Source organism: Mchenga conophoros, linkage group LG9, assembly GCF_057382185.1.
Source record: "Mchenga conophoros isolate Kocher_MC1m ecotype Shallow Benthic linkage group LG9, M_conophoros_male_GT1.1, whole genome shotgun sequence".
In the NCBI taxonomy this organism is placed as follows: Eukaryota; Metazoa; Chordata; class Actinopteri; order Cichliformes; family Cichlidae; genus Mchenga; species Mchenga conophoros.
In genome coordinates, this window is record NC_140534.1 from 11,269,504 (window position 1) to 11,287,657 (window position 18,154).

An 18,154-nucleotide genomic window follows, 5' to 3' on the forward strand; every position below is an offset into this window, starting at 1 on the left:
TACACACTGTGAAACTTTCAGCAACTAACCGCCTCTTACCTGTGAACTAGCTGCGGAAAGCTCTGTGGAAGCTCCCCCACCCAAAACAAAAATATATGAAGACATAAGTAAAGTTAACTTGCTGTAATTCTTAAAAATCAGACTTATTTTAGTAATCAGTGTGTAACGTGTGTGTAGGAACAGGTGTTCGTTTTTATCTTTTTTCTCATTTAAAGAGAAGTGGAACAGGTGGCTTTGGAGCTTTAAAAATTGTCATTCGTAAAAACACAAAGATGAGATATTGCACACTGACCATGTAAAGCATTAATTAAATAATTAATTAAATATTAATTAAATTATTATTATTATTATTATTATTATTATTACGTTTATTTTGTCTGTGTGCCTGTAAAGAAACAGGAAAAATCTGCAGGTAAGTTTTTAGTGAGTATAAAATGTGCCAGCAACTGGCATTGCCCTTAATGCTGTTTCGGGCTTGTAGCAGCATGCTTCTATACAAAATACGCTCACCTGTTGAACATGAAGAGGAGGATAAATGGAACATTCACAAATAATATTACTTCCAGATTTACACAATGGTTATTAAATCTCAAAGACATAATTTACACCTGCGTAAATAAATAACTGACTATATAATTAACATGCTTCCCAAAGACCTTTAAATAGATAATGAAGAACTGAGGTAAACGAATTAAATTAGTTGCTGTTTAAAACCTGGTTAGTGTCATTTGACCCAGCGTTTTGTGTTTATTATTATGATCTTATGTTCCAGTTTATTCTGTGTATGTATTTGGGTTTAGACTTTTTAGTTGTTAGGGTTTTGGTTCTGTGCTCCCTCTGTTCCTTGTCTGTACCGTGTCTCTGAGTCCAGTCTGTGTATTCTGTGTATTTCCTGTTTTACTTTGAAGGTCCGTTCCTGATGTCAGTGTATTCAGCTTGCGTCCTCCCTGTCTCCTCGGATTAGGTTCAGCTGGATCTCCCTCCTGTGTGCGGTTTCCTCGTTTCCTCTGTGTGTATTTATAGTATGTGTCCTCTTGTGTGCGTTATTGGTCCGTCTTTGTTCCTCCATGCTGTGTTACCTCCCTGAGTCACTCCCTCCGTGTCTTCCTGCGGGTTCAGGTTTCAGTTTTGTTTTATTAGTTTTCCCAGTTCGGAGTCGTTCTTAGTTCTGTTTCTCGCCACCCTCGCTTTTGGTTGTATATCACTCTGCTTCAATAAAGCATCTCGCATCAGCCTCTAAGAATTTAGATTTCCTGCTAATCATTTACTAAGCCAGAAAGAATCCTGACCGTCTGACGACGAAAGAAAAGTGAGCGTCAGTAAGTCATGTAACTTTATTCAGTTTTTACAAATCACGTCTACGTGGCGACTACTCATAAATTACCCGTAAACAGTGTTTATATCTTGTGTGTATAACTATAATCCTGTTGCAGATTTTTTTTCCATGTGCGCTCAAAGAGTAATGCTAACCCTTTCAGCTGTTTATAACTCACTGACTTCTCTGGGAGCTTTGTGACTAAATCTGCATACACACCATGAAGGATGTCGTTTTAAACAAAAACCCTGAATAACAGCCACCATAGTTTTTGTAGTTTTTAGGTAAAGTGAAGCTCAGTTAGATTTAATTAATCTTACTTGGTGCATTAAACAACTCACTGCCCGACTTCTTTGTACCAGAAACAATGGGATCTGCAATCTCTCTGTCAGAGGCAAACAGTGCCTTCTCTCTGGCTTTGCTCAAACAGCTGAGCAATAACAACAAGACGGGAAACATCTTTTTCTCCCCGTTCAGCATCTCTTCAGCCCTGGCTATGGTGATGCTGGGGGCCAGAGGCAACACAGCCACACAGATGTCAGAGGTACAGTACACATGCTCACACACTAACACTAAAATTATAGTGCAGAATAGTTGTTGTAGTGGTACTCATTTTAACACATGCAGGATGCTCTGGTGTTAATCTGGGCAGCTGCTGGAAACCACTGTGACCATTATAACTGTATAAATGACCCTGACTTGTCTCCAGTGTATCAGTGTGATATTATTATAGTCTGAAACCTAATGTGAGCGACTGAGCTGGTTAGACATGAGGGCACAGTAACTCATACAAAAGTGATAATGTTGGACCCTTAAAAGAGGTCAAATAAGCTAAACTCAAGTCAACATGACAACCTAAATGAGAAAGTAACTCCAGAGTAATGTGGAAAAATAAACTGAGACTGAAACCAAACCAGTTTTCTGAGATTTATTAACAGAAAGTTCAAATCTTTCCAACAGGATCAATGCTGCACAAACAGTCTTCCTACTAGCTTTGAGAAATACACAAAATAATAACAGCTCCACTCTGTGGATACAGTCTTTGTCTGTTCATCTTTAAGGAGCTGAGTTACCACAGCCTGATATGAATGAAGACACAAAGTGCATCATGAGCTTGAATGCAGCTTACAATTAGTTGTTTTTCCCGTTTTCACACACTCACAACGTTTTAAAAGGAAGTTACAGTTACGTACTGTTACTACACAGAGGTTAGGAGAGTGAAACACATACTAAGAAAACCTTGTCAATCAATAAAATTAATTTCATTTTCTTTGTTGAGAAACTAAAGTTATTTCTGTCTCCTTTAGGCTGTGACACAGTAAGCTCCGTTTTTTGTTATTTGTGGCTTTTATTGGATAGTGAAGATGGAAACGTAGGGCTCATGTGAGCACTTATTGCTGATGTTAGGCTAAGTGAATCCAGATAACAGAAAGGTTCCCTGGGGATGTTGAAGAAGCTGGGCACTCAGAGGAAACAAATAATAACAAATCATCTAACGACAAAGAAAGAAAATCAAAAGTTAGTTTCTTTGTTTTAGATCCAGTCCAGAATTTTCTTCTGTGTCCTTCTTTGAATCCACTAAAGTGTTTTGTCCACAGTGCTTGCAAACCGAGGATTGTTGGGGTGATGTTCACAGCAGCTTCGCCCAACTTCTCACTGTACTCAACAGGACAGATGCTCCATTTACCTTCAGTGTTGCTAACAGACTGTACAGAGAGAAGTCCTGCCCCTTTACTCAGGTCTGTTTCTTCTTCTTATGTAGAGTGTGATTCTTCATGAGCTCGTGTGTTTTGGAGTAAATGAGAGGCAGAGAGAGAAATGCTGTGAGTTCTGACTGATCAGAATCTAAAACTGTGTTAATGATTGAAATGAGGCATGTGTGATTCAGCATGTGTGTTCATGTGGCTATAACAGTCTTTTCTTATCATGTCAGCCTGAAGTAAATCAGAATCAGTGATGTCAGACACTTTGCTGGAGTGAATTTATAAATGTGTCGTCTGTGGTTTCAGGAATTCTTAATACAAAGTAAGAAACATTACAGAGCAGAGCTGGAGTCTGTGGACTTCAAGACCAGGTCTGAAGAAGTCAGGATTGATGTCAACCACTGGGTGCAGCAACACACACCAGGTGGATCACATTTACACATGTATACACAATCACTTCATATAATGTCCAGTTCAAGTTCACATGTTTTTCATAAGCAGGACTCACTGCTCCTGCTAAGTCCCTCTAAGGTGAGGAGTGTGCACCTGTAAGGATACCATGAAAATACTGAATTTCTTTTCTCCTGGTGTTCAGAAGTGATGGTAGCTGTACTTAACATAGTTTTGAAGAGTGAAGAAGCTTTACAGACCTGTGACCAGGGTTTGTCAAAGGGCTCCTTCCACCGTTAATCCTGATTTAACCCACAGTGATTCAAGCTGATTCAGCAGTGATCTCTGGATCCCAGAACCACCTTCCTCAGTGTCTGCACAGTCCTCTGTTCACTTGTTTCTTTTCAGCCAAACTCACTCACTGCCGCTTCTCATATTTTTTTAATCTTCTTGTTTATGTATCTTTTTATATTTTATCTGTCAAACTCTTCCTGTCCCAGTATCTCAGGTCAATATGAGTTCAGGTAGTTGAGTTTAATGAGCTCTGTGAAAGTTAGACTACAGCACAGCTTAAAATACCATCAGATTTTAATATTAACTCTTTCCTTCTATGAAAAGCGTTTCTGGCTCCCTGCCTGTTTGTGCTGGCACAGCATTAATGGTAGTCTCTTTCACTTCCAAGGTGGCTGCCAGGCACCAGAATACTTTGTTTACATCCAGATGTGTTGACCTTGACTGAAGCTCAACTCAAGTATATGCCGAGCGTTGAGAATTATGAAGAAATATAGGGAGGAGCGCCATCTTGTGGAACAGCACATTAATGTAACTTTACCTGCTTATCTCATGTCCCTTGTTTACCTCATTCATCTTATCTTGTTTAGAAAAAGCAGGATTTATAAGTACTTCAATAATGAGTTGTTACATGTGTGCTGTAGTCATTAGCCAGAATGGCTGTGCACACATACTTGTTCTAAATATTCACATGTTGTGCTGATGAATAATATCTTCGGGTTTCACTAATAGTCAAAGAATATATTAAACAGCATTTGTAAAACTCATCATGTTTCTCTGGCCTACAAAGGCTGAAAGAGTGTGGGGTCCATCGTGTTCTCATAGATTTGTGGATGAAAACTTTGCTGCAGTCTTTGAAGCTTTACTTCTCAATGTTTACATTTGGTTTTACTTTGGTCACCAGGTAACATCACAGAGGTGGTGGATGAAGATGATTTGAATGAACTGACCAGGCTGGTGTTGTTCACTGCCACCCACTTCAAAGGCTACTGGATAAATAATTTCTCGTGGTCTAAAACTTATGATGCTCAATTTTGGCTCAACAAGGTAAAAGTTCTCATCAAAACAGAACACTGACTATGAAACTATAACCTTGTAAAGTCTATTGTCATTGCAGTTGTGGTTGTTCAACATGGACAGTTTCAAATCACGAGCAAATATACAAGTAATATCTGTGAGCCAAAACTCAGATTTCAGACTGATGTTAAGGACCGGTTTCAGTTTCTCTGCTCTGCATGATGTCAGAAAGATCAGCCCCTCCCCTTTTGTTAAAGAGGGACAGCCAATCAAAATGGCCTCAAGAGGAGGGCGCTTTAAAGATGAGGAGCCAAAATTATTAATGTGAGACTGCATTAAGGCCAAGTGTGAGATAAATAAGATTTATTTGGGAGTGTACGACATACAAAGCTTCTTTACGAACTACTTTAATTAAAAGTCATGAGAATACATCTGTGACTGGAAATGAGTATTCATGACACACAGCATCAAAGGCAAAGTTTTTCAGAGTGATTTAATTCATTTTTGCATCCAAGACATATTTCAATGACTATATTAAAAATGCTTTTAATTTCTTTTGTCTTCAGAATGACTCAAAGCCTGTGAAGATGATGAAACAGGAAGAAGACTTTGCGTTTACCTTCATCGAAGAAGCAAACTGCAAGGTAACCATCATATTTATTATATTTATATAAATCACTGGCATAATCAGATTTCACTGACAGAGTGATTGTAATGTAAATGTATCAGTAGATTTATGTGCAGTAATGCTTGAAACCCTCTGCTGGACAGATTCTAGAGATGCCTTACAGTGGGAAGGAAGTGAGCATGCTCATCTTTTTACCTGCAGAGATAGAGGATGATACAACAGGACTGGAGAAGGTAGAACACTTACACACTCGGGATGTTCCTGGTGACTCATTTCTAAGTCAACTAAACGAAGAAAACAAATCAGACTGACCGAATAGTCTAAAACTGACAAACACCCAGATATTAAGTCAAATCTGAAAAGTGCTCGACGTCCAGAACTGTGTAAACAAAGTGATTTGAAACTTTTAATGACATTCTTGAATGAATCATGTTGCTTAACTGTGCAGCACCTCGCATCGCACGTTTACACTACACGTTAAACTCCAAACAGACGACAAAGAAGAAAAACATTTTAAATATATTAACTATGATATGAAAACATGTTTCTACTAAAGATGCTCATTCATTACTGAAATATGAAAAAGTAACAACTGAAAAATAAATAAACTGCAGCTGAAAACTGTGGCACATCGTGCCGTGCATCGTGAATGATGGATGCCGTTCGAGAATTCATGACAATCACTTGAATAAAAGTTTACATTTAAAATAACAAAACAATAAATCATCCATCAATTTTCTTGTGCTTATCTGATGTTGGGTAGCAGGAACAGCAGCCGAAGCAGAGAAGTCCTCCAGCTTATCTGGGGAAATGTTAAGGTGTTCCCAGTCCGGCCAATAGATTTATTCTCTCCAGCAGGTCACAGTGTATGCCTGGTGGGAACACCTTACCCTGGAGGTGCCCCCTCAGCTGTCTCCTTTTAAGCAGTAACAGCTCTACTCTGAGCCTTTTTTGAAAAACTGAACTCCTTTTAGAGAAAGCTATTTTCTGTCGGTTGCAGGTCCTATTTTTTCATCTTGTGGTGTCCTCGGGATTCCCATATGCTTGTTTGCCATTCACCTAGCGACCATTTTTGATCCGAGGACACCACAAGGGTTACGTAGCAATAATAGGTAATTAAATAAAATAATGTTAACAGAAAAATCAGGCCAAGATTAACGAATTTATGGCATTTCTCACCAACACTGCTCTATTTGGTGGCAGATGGCTGCATAACATTTAGGACACAAAAATGTAAAATTTATTGATAAATTTATTTTATCAATAAAATGTAAACAGTAAAACTGATTAAATTACTAGTACATCTGATACTAACTAGTGACAATAGCAATGATTACTTGACTAGTTGCACACACACACACACACACACACACACACACACACACACACACAATCTCTAATAAGTGATATTGTTTCCATCCCAGCTGGGGAAGGAGCTGACCTACGAGAAATTTGTGGCTTGGACTCATCCAGGCCAGATGCAAACATATCATATTGATGTGAGGCTGCCTCGATTTACACTGGAGGAGACGTATGACCTGAACACAGTCCTGAGCAGCATGGGCATGGTGGATGCCTTTGATCACACAAAGTGTGACTTCTCTGGTGAGACATACGTTTGCAGTTTGTTGGTGTTTATGAACAGAGTGTAGAGCAACAATGCTCCAGCAGTGAAAGAGTTCTCCAAAAGACCATGGAGCTGCTTATTTCAGCAGATTGTTTGTCTTGTTTGATGATCATACTACTGTGAGATTTTGAAAGCAGGATCTAAGCTTTGTTGCTGGGTTTTGAATGGACTGGTGGACTTTTATATGACAGTCCTGATACTTTTATTGTAGATACATTATCTGAATTTCAGGAGTGGGACCACACCTCTAAACTTGGCCTTTACGGTTCTTATCTATATATAACAGCCTCAGCTCTACAAGCTGTTCATTCCCTGCCCTTTTTCAATTCTTTCACGTCTCATTAGCACATGGGGATCTGCCTGGCCCAGGAGCCGCCGCCAGTCCCCTCTGAGGTCTTCTCCAAACTGCTATTAATATTTTTAAGTCATTTGCCTTTATTTACTAAAAACGCTGTCAAAAATAAAATGAGGAATTGGCCCAGCTAGTGAAATATTATAATACTGACAGACAGTCAGGGAGGTGTTCTGGCTTCCTCCTGCCTAAACTAGACGTACTCTCTGACACTAATCACCAGAGGTGGGACCAAGTCATTGTTTTGCAAGTCTCAAGTAAGTCTCAAGTAAGTCTCAAGTCTTTACCCTTAAGTCACAAGTCAAGTCTCAAGTAATGTCAGGCAAGTCAGACTCAAGTCTCAAGTCACTGGTGTAAAAGTCCGAGTGACTTTACTCGGACTTTGAATTTCAAGTCCTTTCGATTCTTTAAAAAAAAACAAAAAAAGCATGTTGCAGTTATGCTAAATGTAAATATTAGACCATGTGATTTTTAAATCTCTATTTTTCTCAACACATGATGAAATAGTGAACTTAGAAAATATACACAAATTGTGAAATTGCACCTCTTTAAAATGCAGCTCAATTAAACTTAGCTCCAAGAATAATTTTCACCGACAATTCTGAGATAAGCTGCATGTTATTCTTGGATGTGCTTGTAGGACCGGCTTTAAAATCGCATGACAAAAATATCATACACATTAAAAAAAACGGTATCATCAACGTAGCCTGGACAACATTTGCTCGTTAGATGAAGTCAGCTATCCCATCGTAGCAAAAGAGAAGGACCACCTACCGTTCTTTATGCAACTTCAACTGTCAGACAAAGTTGGAAGTTGTTCCATCTCTGTCTGTGATTCTCTACTTGCATGTTTTGTATATTGCATTTCGTTTTTTTTTTTTTGTTGACTACTTCATAGTTTATGTACCTGAAAAAAATAACTCCTTGCAGCATTTTTGAGCATTTTTTTTTTTTCTTAAAAAAAAATCTGGTTAATTTGATTGGCTGTGCTACAGCTCACGCACACATACGTACGGAGTGTGGTTTGAATAAATGAATCAATGAATTGAATTAATGGTGCACACTTTCTATATAATATGCGTGTTAAATTTTAGATTTGGGGTGAAATATCAAGTCTTTTCAAGTAAACCGGTTCAAGTCCAATTCAAGTCCCAGGTCATTGGTGTAAAAGTTCAAGTCAAGTCTAAAGTCATAAAATTAATGACTCGAGTCCAAGTCATGTGACTTGAGTCCACACCTCTGCTAATCACTAATGACAGGCTGTTGAAGTGACCTTATTAAGGTTTATTTTTGAGATATCACACTTTGACAGAATAGTAGAGAGGATAAAAGGGAGAGGATGAGGCATGCAGGAAATGGTCTGGAAACACTCAAACCCAGGATCCTGCAGATCTTTTGGTATTTTAGTTGTCAGCTCAACCAGGTGATCTATATCACCACCTAGCCTTATCAGAATTTAATTTGAAAAAATCCTCTCAGATAAAAAGAAAAAAATGAAAATGCAGCATTATGTTCATTTAAAATGTTCTCCTTTCACTTCTCTGTCACAGGCATGTCTGGGCGCAAAGATCTGGTACTTTCAAAAGTCATCCACAAGGCTTTTGTGAAGGTCCACGAGAAGGCAACTGAGGCTACTTTTGAAGTTATGGGTTGGTGTGAGCTTCACTCGGGCAAGATAAGGCGGGCCAATTTAAAATCCTTCATCGCAGACCACCCCTTCCTCTTCTTCATCAGACATAACCCCACCATGAACATCCTGTTTGCTGGTCGGTTCTGCTGCCCTGTGTGAGCTCTGTGTCCTTTAGAGCAGCTCAGTACCAGAAGTCTTTAGTGTTTAGTTGGAGAACCTTTCAAAATCACTGCACAACAGCGCTGTATTCATATTAATATACAGCTCTATACTATCCGTTTTTTCTGTGTTTTGTATTTTCCTATTTTCAAAACTTTATCATCTTTAATGTTATCTGTTCCGATGTTTATATCATACTCTTCAAATGTCCCATCTCCTGATCAGAAATTTATCAAAGAGTGTTTAGTGGCTGAAATGAGACGAATTGCATGACGTATAATTTATGTTTGAATCTTTATTTCTCATTGACATCACACTGGCCAGTTAGGGACCACCAACAAGCCAGATGTGGTCCAGTTGCTAAAAACATCTTTAAAAAAAGAAAAAAAAAAGAAAAGTAAAACATGTCATGTTAATTGTTTCTGCTCTTACTGTCTTTCTTTAATAACAGTGAAACAAAATCACTATATTTATTTAAACATAAAAGGGACGCAGATTTATATATATGATTTGGTTAAACAAGGGCTAAGTTTTTCCAAATGTTGATGGAGGGGAGCCTATTGTTTTATTCCACTCATCTCGTGTCAGCCAATTGCTGAAGCTCTAGCCAGCTCTTGTCCCTTCTTAGCGCCAGCGCCCATGTTTTCAGTCTCTTGCTTTCTACAGCCGAGCAGAGCAGGCGGGCTTAAACGTTTTGAATTGGTAAGCTGGAGAAATGAACCTCTAGAGAGTGAAATACCATTTAAACTGGTATTGTTCACGAAGTACTTTTTTGCTTTTGTTGTCGTAAAGGACGGAGTGAAAACGAAGGGTTTACTGAGAAATGCCAGAATCTCAGGTTAAAGCTCACAAAACTATTTTGACAACCACCAAACAGCTAAAACAGTAAATGAGAGCAGGTACACGGATTCCTCACAAAGGCAACGCGGACCCGACGCATCAGAATCAGTGAGATGGGGCTTTCTCACCCGATGGCGCATACGCGGACACGCCGTCAGTGCTGAAAGCCGACAGCTCACTGATTCTGATGCGCCGGGTCCACACTTTGTGTTTACGTCTTTGGGATTTTTTTGCACTAGATTCTGGTGCTGCAGGTTTTGTCTCTCTCCAACCAAAATTGACTGAACCAGCAGCAAAAGAAGATCAAAACTAAGCTTCACATTTGATAAACATCGTCATTAATTCCCTCTTACTTTTGCTATTTTGCTTTCACCATGATAAAAATCACACTTCCTGCACAGCTTTCTCTCTCAGTGTACTGCAAGAACAGTTTCCCATCCTAAATCTATTTTCTGCATTATTTGTTCGCTTATTACGCACAAGTCATGTAGAGTGCGTCAGCCACTGGTTTTGTTTTCCCCAAAAATGACCTCCAACAAGAAAGCCTAATTTCTGCTGTTTAATAGCAAAGAAACTCATTTTTAAAATTATGCCAAATTGCAAAATGCTTAGCTGTGTCTTTAATAAAACCTCTGTAACTTTGCTCTGCTTCACTTCAGCAGCATCAGGTCATGTTCATATGTTGATTTGTTCTGTTGCAGAATATTTTTAGGGCAGTTATCTGCTATAAAAAGCCAGGCCTGGAAAATCTCCTTCATGTTTTTCTGTGTTTTATCCTCAGTTACTTTGACACAAAGACATCTGCTGTGATGCTCACACCTCTGATGAAGTCTCACAAGTGTCAGTACTGATAAATGATCAGAATTATAATATTTTGGACTGTCTGAGGCAAAATTGAATCGAATCGGGACCTTGCGACTCATAATCGAATGGATTATAGAAATCCGTGACGATACCCAGCCCTAGTGAGGAGCCTAGGCCGGACAGAAGTGGATGTAGCTGTGGGTAATCAGAAAAGATGAAAAGAACGATTGATAACGTAAGTTAAGGCCTGATCCATCTGAAATTCATAGCCAGTGCTCTGACATGGAGCCATCAACCTCTGAATGGTGAAAAAGCACAGTATATCCAGAAAACACATAATATGCCGCAATAAATGCACTGCCCAAATGTCCCCTCTCCTCAATGCCTTTCAGCGGCAGGCAGCAGCAAACAAGTCGATGATGATTAAGTTTAACATTGTCTCAAATACTGCCAAAGCACTTTAAGCACAAGCACTTATTCAGTAACGTCTTTCTTGTAGAACTGGGCTCCAAATAAAGAACTTTGTGTTGACAAGATTGTTATTTAATCATTTACAAATCAATATTGTCTGTATGGACACCACGACAGGCACCAACCACCTTGAGGCCGCAGCTCAGTGAAGCAGCTTCGGCAATGGCAAAGTCCAATAATGAAAAACTACTCGGGTTCAGCTCAGGGAGGCCATTCCTCCCAATCACGCCCTTTCAGGTACTGTCGTTGCCCACATCAGCATTGAAGTCGGGCGGTGGAAGGAATACTTCGAGGACCTCCTTAATCCCACTTATGTGGAGGGAACAGAGTCTGGGGACGAGGGGGATGACCCACCAATCTACGGGGTCCATGGTTTGGCTGGAACGTTCTGTCAGGGTTGACGGAAACTCAGGTGCAGACTTAAGGAAAAGAGCAAGGAGAGTTTATTTCCATTTAAAAAAGCAAAACAAAAACAAAACTGATTGACTATATACAGAATGTGAGGGGAGTTCAGGGGTTCTGGGGTTCCACGGGGTAGGTGAGGGGAAATTCCACACATTCTCTCCAGTTCACTCCCAAGCTGCTCTTCGGCCACGCCACACACGCTCTGCTCCTGCCACACAAAACGCTCCTCTTCACTTCACTCACACTCGGGAAAACCAGGGACGAGAATCAAGGACCAAATTAAACCAGAGCCACTCTGTGCTATCTTTGATGTGGTCTAGAACCTGAATCTGCCCAACTCTAGACTCAAACTTAAACTTTTCATTACTGCTGGCCAGGCGAGCTATTTTGCTTTAGTGGGAAGACTCTTGCATGCGCAATGGGTAAAAGATATAATGTCCTGTATGGATTTAGAAAAAAATTTAATATACAGTTTGTGGGTCAAAAAACACATTTTATAAACTGTGGTCCCCTTTCCTGGGCTCCTTTAAGCTGAACACAGCTTCAACCGTCTGTTTGTTGTTAGTAACGCCGTTACTTGTAACGCTGTTATTCCCATCACTGTTCATATTTGACTAAAACCTTTTCTCTCTTAGTTCCTCGGATGCTACTGTCGCGGTCTGCGGAGGCAGACCATGCGGTGGTGTGTGTGGTGGACCCAGGTGCGAACACACGAGAGTAGACTCGAGTAAACTTAACTGAAAGCGAGCCTTTATTGTGGCTGGTGACAGGGAGTGCAGACAAGGCAGAAACGCAGTGACAAACTAAACTATGACTAAACTGGGAAAGTAAAACTAGGAAAAAACTATGAAGACACAGGAAACCATAACTATGAATACTAAGACTGGCTGTGACAACATGGAGGGTGGAACACAGACGACGCGACAATGACATTCAGAAAACAGAGGACTTAAATACACACATGAGGTGATCAGGGGAAGTGGAGACACATGAGGAAACAGCTGACTAGGATAAACATAATGATGCACAGGCAAGAGTAAAACTAACCACATGAACACAGAACATAAGCCCCTTTTCAAAATAAAACAGGAAACATGCAGACTTAGACACGACAACACAACTTAACAGGCCTAACACGTATGACAGACTAGACAAGGAGCCAAACATAACCACAGAGACAAGACACATGAACCAGGGAAACTTAGTACAGGGGAGATGACATAACTAAGAAACAGGACTACACAGTAATCTAGAAATTAACTAGGTGCACTAAGCTAAGGCACAAAATAAATATAAAAGATACATAAACTCAACACTGGGTCGCTTGACCCAGGACCATGACAGCTGCTGGTCTCGTCTGTAGTTCCTGTGGTCCTGTTGCTCCTGCTGGTCTTGTTGGTGGTCTTACTGGTGCTCAGGAGAAGGAGGCAAACACAGCAGGCCCACATCCACAGCAGAGGTCAGTGCTCACCAGAACAAACAATATATTGGATGAAACAGCAGCTTTGTTTAGATCATGATGTCTAGAAGAATCTGCTTTGCTCTGTTTCAGTCATTCTAAAAACCTGCAATGAAGAAGATGACGTCAGTGACGAGGAGAGGATCTATATGAATGTTGAGACACTGAACACCTACAGGAATTTTACCAAACAACCGGAAGGAGTGGAGGAAGAGGAAACAGAAGAGAAAGAGATAAAAATCCCATCAATAGAAGTGATTTTAGTCTAAATTGAGCTGTACCTATAGTGTACTTACATTTTTTTAAAGTGTAGAGTAAAATAATACATAAAGCAAAGTTGTTTTTATTGTGAAGCCTGAAAAAGATTTGTCTTTTTGATTATTAGTAAAAAAAAAAAAAAAATTCTTGGAGTATTTGGAAATTAATTGCACAATATAGCTGCTGCTATCCCTAATACAGTGACCTACAGCACACACCTGTATTTGTCATTCAGGCCACTCACCTGTCTGACTGTCACATACAGTCTCAGTTTTCCACATCATCATGCATCTTTAGCCAACTTAGCATGAGATGTTGCTCAGTATTAACCACATATTTCAACGGATATACACAAACAGATACACACAAGCCAGCGTGCATTATGGCACCTTTTAACCAATAGCTTCTGCTTTCCTGGCATCAAACCACCTCTTTTCTGTCTTTGAAAAATTCAAATTACTGCTTTTTGCTTCTTTGTAGTTTTCCCAAAATATGAGTAGATAAATAAGTTAACCCAGTTGAGTTATTACAAATCATGCTTATTTTAGCAGTCAGTGTAAATTATGTGTGCAGGAACAAGTGTTGGTTTTGACCATTTCTTTTTTTATATTAAAGAGAAGTGGAACAGGTGGCTTTGCAGCCTTAAGAAAATCTTCATTGATAAAAACACAAAGCTTAGCTGTAACACACTCACCTATGTATTTATTTCTATTATTGTAGTTATTTTGTCTGTGTCCCTGTACAGAAATATGAAAACCCTGTATGATTTTCACATTCCTTTTTGTTAACTAAAACATTCAAACAAAAATGTAAATTAGTTTTTAGGGAGCACAAAATATTCCAGCATGCAAAATGCTGTGAAAGAATTAACAACAAACCAATGAAATTCTACAATAACTGTAATATCGCTCAGGTAGCAGGTGAGGTATTTCAGAAAATCCAGCTGAGCATGCTGCAGCTATTATCCACCGCTAATACCTGCTGCTTACTGAATTTGACCAAGAAGCTATACTGCCCTCAAGTGGAAGAGAATGTAACTGTTAGGTCTACACTTATAGTGTCACGGTCCTGGGTCTCCTGACCCAGCGTTTTTAGTTCTTTGTGATGTTTGTATTATTGTACTTGTGTGAGTTATTCTATGGTTTCTAGTTTCGATCCCTTGCCCTTCATGTTTCTCTGTGTCCCCTCTGTTCTTAGAGTCCTCTGCCTTATGGTTTATGTCTCTGTGTTTCTTAGTTGCTGTCTCCACTGTGTCAAGTTCGCGTCTCTGTGTGATCCTTCCTGTTTTACTTTGATGGTCCGCGTCTTATGTGAATGTGTCCTGCTTTCCTTGTCTCGTCAGTCCTGATTTCTCCCAGCTGTGCCCTCCTTCTGTGTCTCATTCCCCTCGTTACTTCCCAGTGTATTTTAACCCTGTGTTTCTCTGAGTCAGTGTCGCGTTGTCCCTCATGCTGTGTGGATCGCCCTGTGGCTCTCTGTGAGTTCTTAGTTTGTTGTTTCCCAGTTTAGTTTGTTTGTCCTACCAGCAAATAAAGCTGTGATTTTTGAGTTCATCCCCTGAGTCTGTGAGTCTTGCATTTTGGGTCCAACTCCTGCCTGCCGCACAGCGATTCATGACATATAGACCCCGCTAACTCAGACTTCTTCGTGTAAGTTCTGCACCCTGCTAATCATCTTGCACAATGACAATCATATTGATCCACAATTCTCCAACATTAACTGTTCTGCCTGTCACAATGCTACGCTCGCTCGGAGTACCAATCAGGTGAATTTGGATAATCTTCCATGGCAGCAGTGGTTGAGAAACACTGCTCTATAGACACAGACCCTCTGCATTTATTTTACTCAAACTTTCCTATATATTTTTTATACAATGCCATTTGTCTAGACCTCACTTGTGCTCATTTGAGGTCATGATAGAGTTGACGCATGCCTTACATTTATGGCTTTAAAATAACAGCTATGAAGCAGTGATGTGTCATGTTAGCTGCTTGACTGGTGGGAGCTCAAAGATGCAACAAAGAGAGGAGGAAAGTAATTGGAGATGTAAAATCTGAGAAGTGAAAAGATCGTGAATGTTTTGTTTCCTGCAGTTGTTCATAGTTTACTGATAAATGTACACTCTTCATGGAAAATTTGAAAGTATCAGAGGTCTGATCTGAGTGCCTGAAACATTTGCACAGTGCAGCATGTTTTTGGGACAAGTCTTTGCTTTTGAGTAAGTTTGTCGTCATTTCACACTGACTGGTCTGCTGAGCTTATGTTTTACTATAGACTGAGACGTTGCTGTGCATCGGCTCATAGTGCCAAACTTTGCTAATTCGTACCTCAATCATTACTTGTGCTAATTTTAATTATTTGTTAATTGCTGTCCAGTATCTCTATAAAGTAAACAGTTTGATGATGTTTCGATTATTCTTTTATACTTTTAATATACTGTATTTGTCTGATTTGTGACTGGCCATATCAAATAAAGATATGTTTGTGCTTAATCAAAATATTTGCAAATGAGATTTAAATGTCTCTATAAAGCAATAGAGACATTTAAACTGACTGATCTACTGATTCTTTACTTCCTTTTTTGTTAGCTAAACTATATTTCTCTAATGGACAGGTAAGGTAGAATGAAATTACAGGAAAAAAGTCAACATAACAAACCAGTGACCAATAACCTCTATTGGTTGGATGGTTTGTTTTAGCTCGGAGGCTCAATGACTCCAACAAACAGAGGCATGACAGTCACAATCTGGTGTCAGTCATCCTACTGTGAATTAGTTACTGACACATAATACCAGACATCTACAAGCAGGTGGAGTAAGTTTTTCAGTGTCCTACAATACTGTGCCAAAGTCTGGAACCACTCTTCATTTTTCAGTATTTTGTTGATAAAATGGGAAGTACAGATTGTGTACAGCTCTATCAAGCTTGAATACCTTTATTCTTCAACACAGCCTGAAATCTCTTAGGCAGCTTTTTTATCATTTGTTTAAGTAGTCATCGGGAATATTTCCCCAGTATGAAGCAAAATGTGTTGCAAAATATTCTTGAAGGACATTCAAAGCTCTTCTTTGGATGTGAGGTAACTCTTCGGCCATATGGTTTGTTTTTGTTTTTTGTTTTTTTTGTCCCCAACTTGTCCAGTTTGAACAAAGCAGCTCTTTTAGAATCACGTTTTTGTTGCAAAAAAACAAAACTGTTTAATTTCTTTGTTATCTTTGGCATTTTTCATAGATTCAACCAAAGAAACCGTGATAAATTGTGTTTTTATTTTTATTTTATTTTTTGTAAAAAGCTGCTACTGTCTAATAAAACAATTTAAAGCTGTTTCTTGTTCTGTGACTACACAACACTAGTTCATTCTCAATGCATGAATGATTCATAAGTCTGTGTTAACTAGCTTGATAAAAACAAACCAACAAACCTTGCAGTGAAGGTGATTTGTGTAATGGACTGAACATTTGACTACTTTGAGTTGGATTTGCGCCTCCTAGTGGTCAATTCAAAATCATGTTTTGGTAAATCAAGTTATTATGAGTGGAAGTAAAATTCCCCAAGTTAAGATTCAATTTGAAGCCACATCAGTTGCTGTTGCTGACTATGTAAACATCCTGCATTAACATGCTGTTCAGTGTTTCATTATCCCGGTTTACTGCCCCCATTTTTTTTTTTTTTGGGGGGGGGGGTGTAAACCTGACTGACAGGTTCTCTTTTAGCATGCATTGTATACAGTGACAGTAATACAGTGTGCATTCATCTGTTGAGCTCTTCCTCTGTTGAAAATGCAATTCGAGCTAGATGGAAGAGTAAAACAAAAGAAGTCTCTGAGAACCACAACATGGAAAATGAATGCATGAGGCAAAGTGTGGGAACAAAGAAATAGTTTTCAGACAGATGAGGATGCAGGAATTTGGAAGTTTGAACTTTTTGTCAGGCATAAAAAAATAAATAAATATAACAATAATTCTTCCATTGTTATTTCCATCCTGCAAAGTGAGTTATGTGGACAAAATCTATTAACACGATGAAACAATGAAACATATTTCTGAAGAGGGAAATAAAGGAAAGCATGATAACAGTCTGTGTAAGAGCAAATAGAAAAAAACAGAAAACAGCTTTCACATTTTCATCTGTGACATCCGTACAAATTCGTCCTCTTCATTTAAATTCAGCATATCTGTTACAATAAAAATAAAATATACACTTTTAAAAATTGCAGAAAAACATAACACAAAATGAAATCAGGACACTTTGACACTGTGCTTCCTGTTAATTACAACTTCTTTGCAGACTAATAAGAGGTTTATTCACCTGACACTAGTGCAGCTCCTAGAGGCAAAATATCAAGTATTTCAATCACAGCAAAGTACTCGATGGTAGTGTGTATGATCAGTGTTGGGGAGTAACGGAACATACGTACCGGTGTTACGTATTTAAAATACAAAATATGAGTAACTGTATTCCATTACAGTTCCCCGTTTAAAAAGGTGGCATTCAGAATAGAGTTACTTTGTTGAAATAAATGATTACACGGCGGTCTTTTCCTGTTTCATATGTTAGACAGTCCCCTCTCTATTTTTGGTAATTCCACACCAGAACAAAACACGCATTAAGAGGCTCTAATGCCTTTGTCTCAATCTCGCGGCCCATGTTAGCTCTACTTGTGCCCACATAATGACGTGACGAAATATTTTTAAAAATTATTTAATATGAAGGCAATAGGCAGAGTGTTACAGGCATAGACCTAAAGAATGTAAGTGCTATTAGGACTCGACTGTACACTGTGTTCGTGTACATTGCACATTGTT

General features: G+C 39.1%; 1 protein-coding gene across 3 annotated transcripts; it reads left to right on the top strand.

Moving 5' to 3' along the window:
* The first annotated feature begins 960 nt into the window (after nt 1-960).
* On the top strand, nt 961-10,594 carry LOC146566840 (leukocyte elastase inhibitor-like). 3 transcript variants are annotated; one of them, XM_085286342.1, is made up of 9 exons: nt 961-1,319; nt 1,678-1,859; nt 2,914-3,054; nt 3,325-3,442; nt 4,604-4,746; nt 5,283-5,360; nt 5,488-5,577; nt 6,769-6,949; nt 8,874-10,594. In XM_085286342.1, the coding sequence occupies exons 2-9, from the start codon at nt 1,683-1,685 to the stop codon at nt 9,110-9,112; spliced, it is 1,167 nt and encodes a 388-aa protein (XP_085142468.1). In that variant the 5' UTR covers nt 961-1,319; nt 1,678-1,682; the 3' UTR covers nt 9,113-10,594. The 3 variants fall into 3 exon arrangements, with proteins under 3 accessions (XP_085142468.1, XP_085142469.1, XP_085142470.1); XM_085286343.1 differs by having other exon boundaries at nt 961-1,309; XM_085286344.1 differs by lacking the exon at nt 961-1,319 and having other exon boundaries at nt 1,825-1,859; nt 2,985-3,054.
* Nucleotides 10,595-18,154: the final 7,560 nt, after the last annotated feature.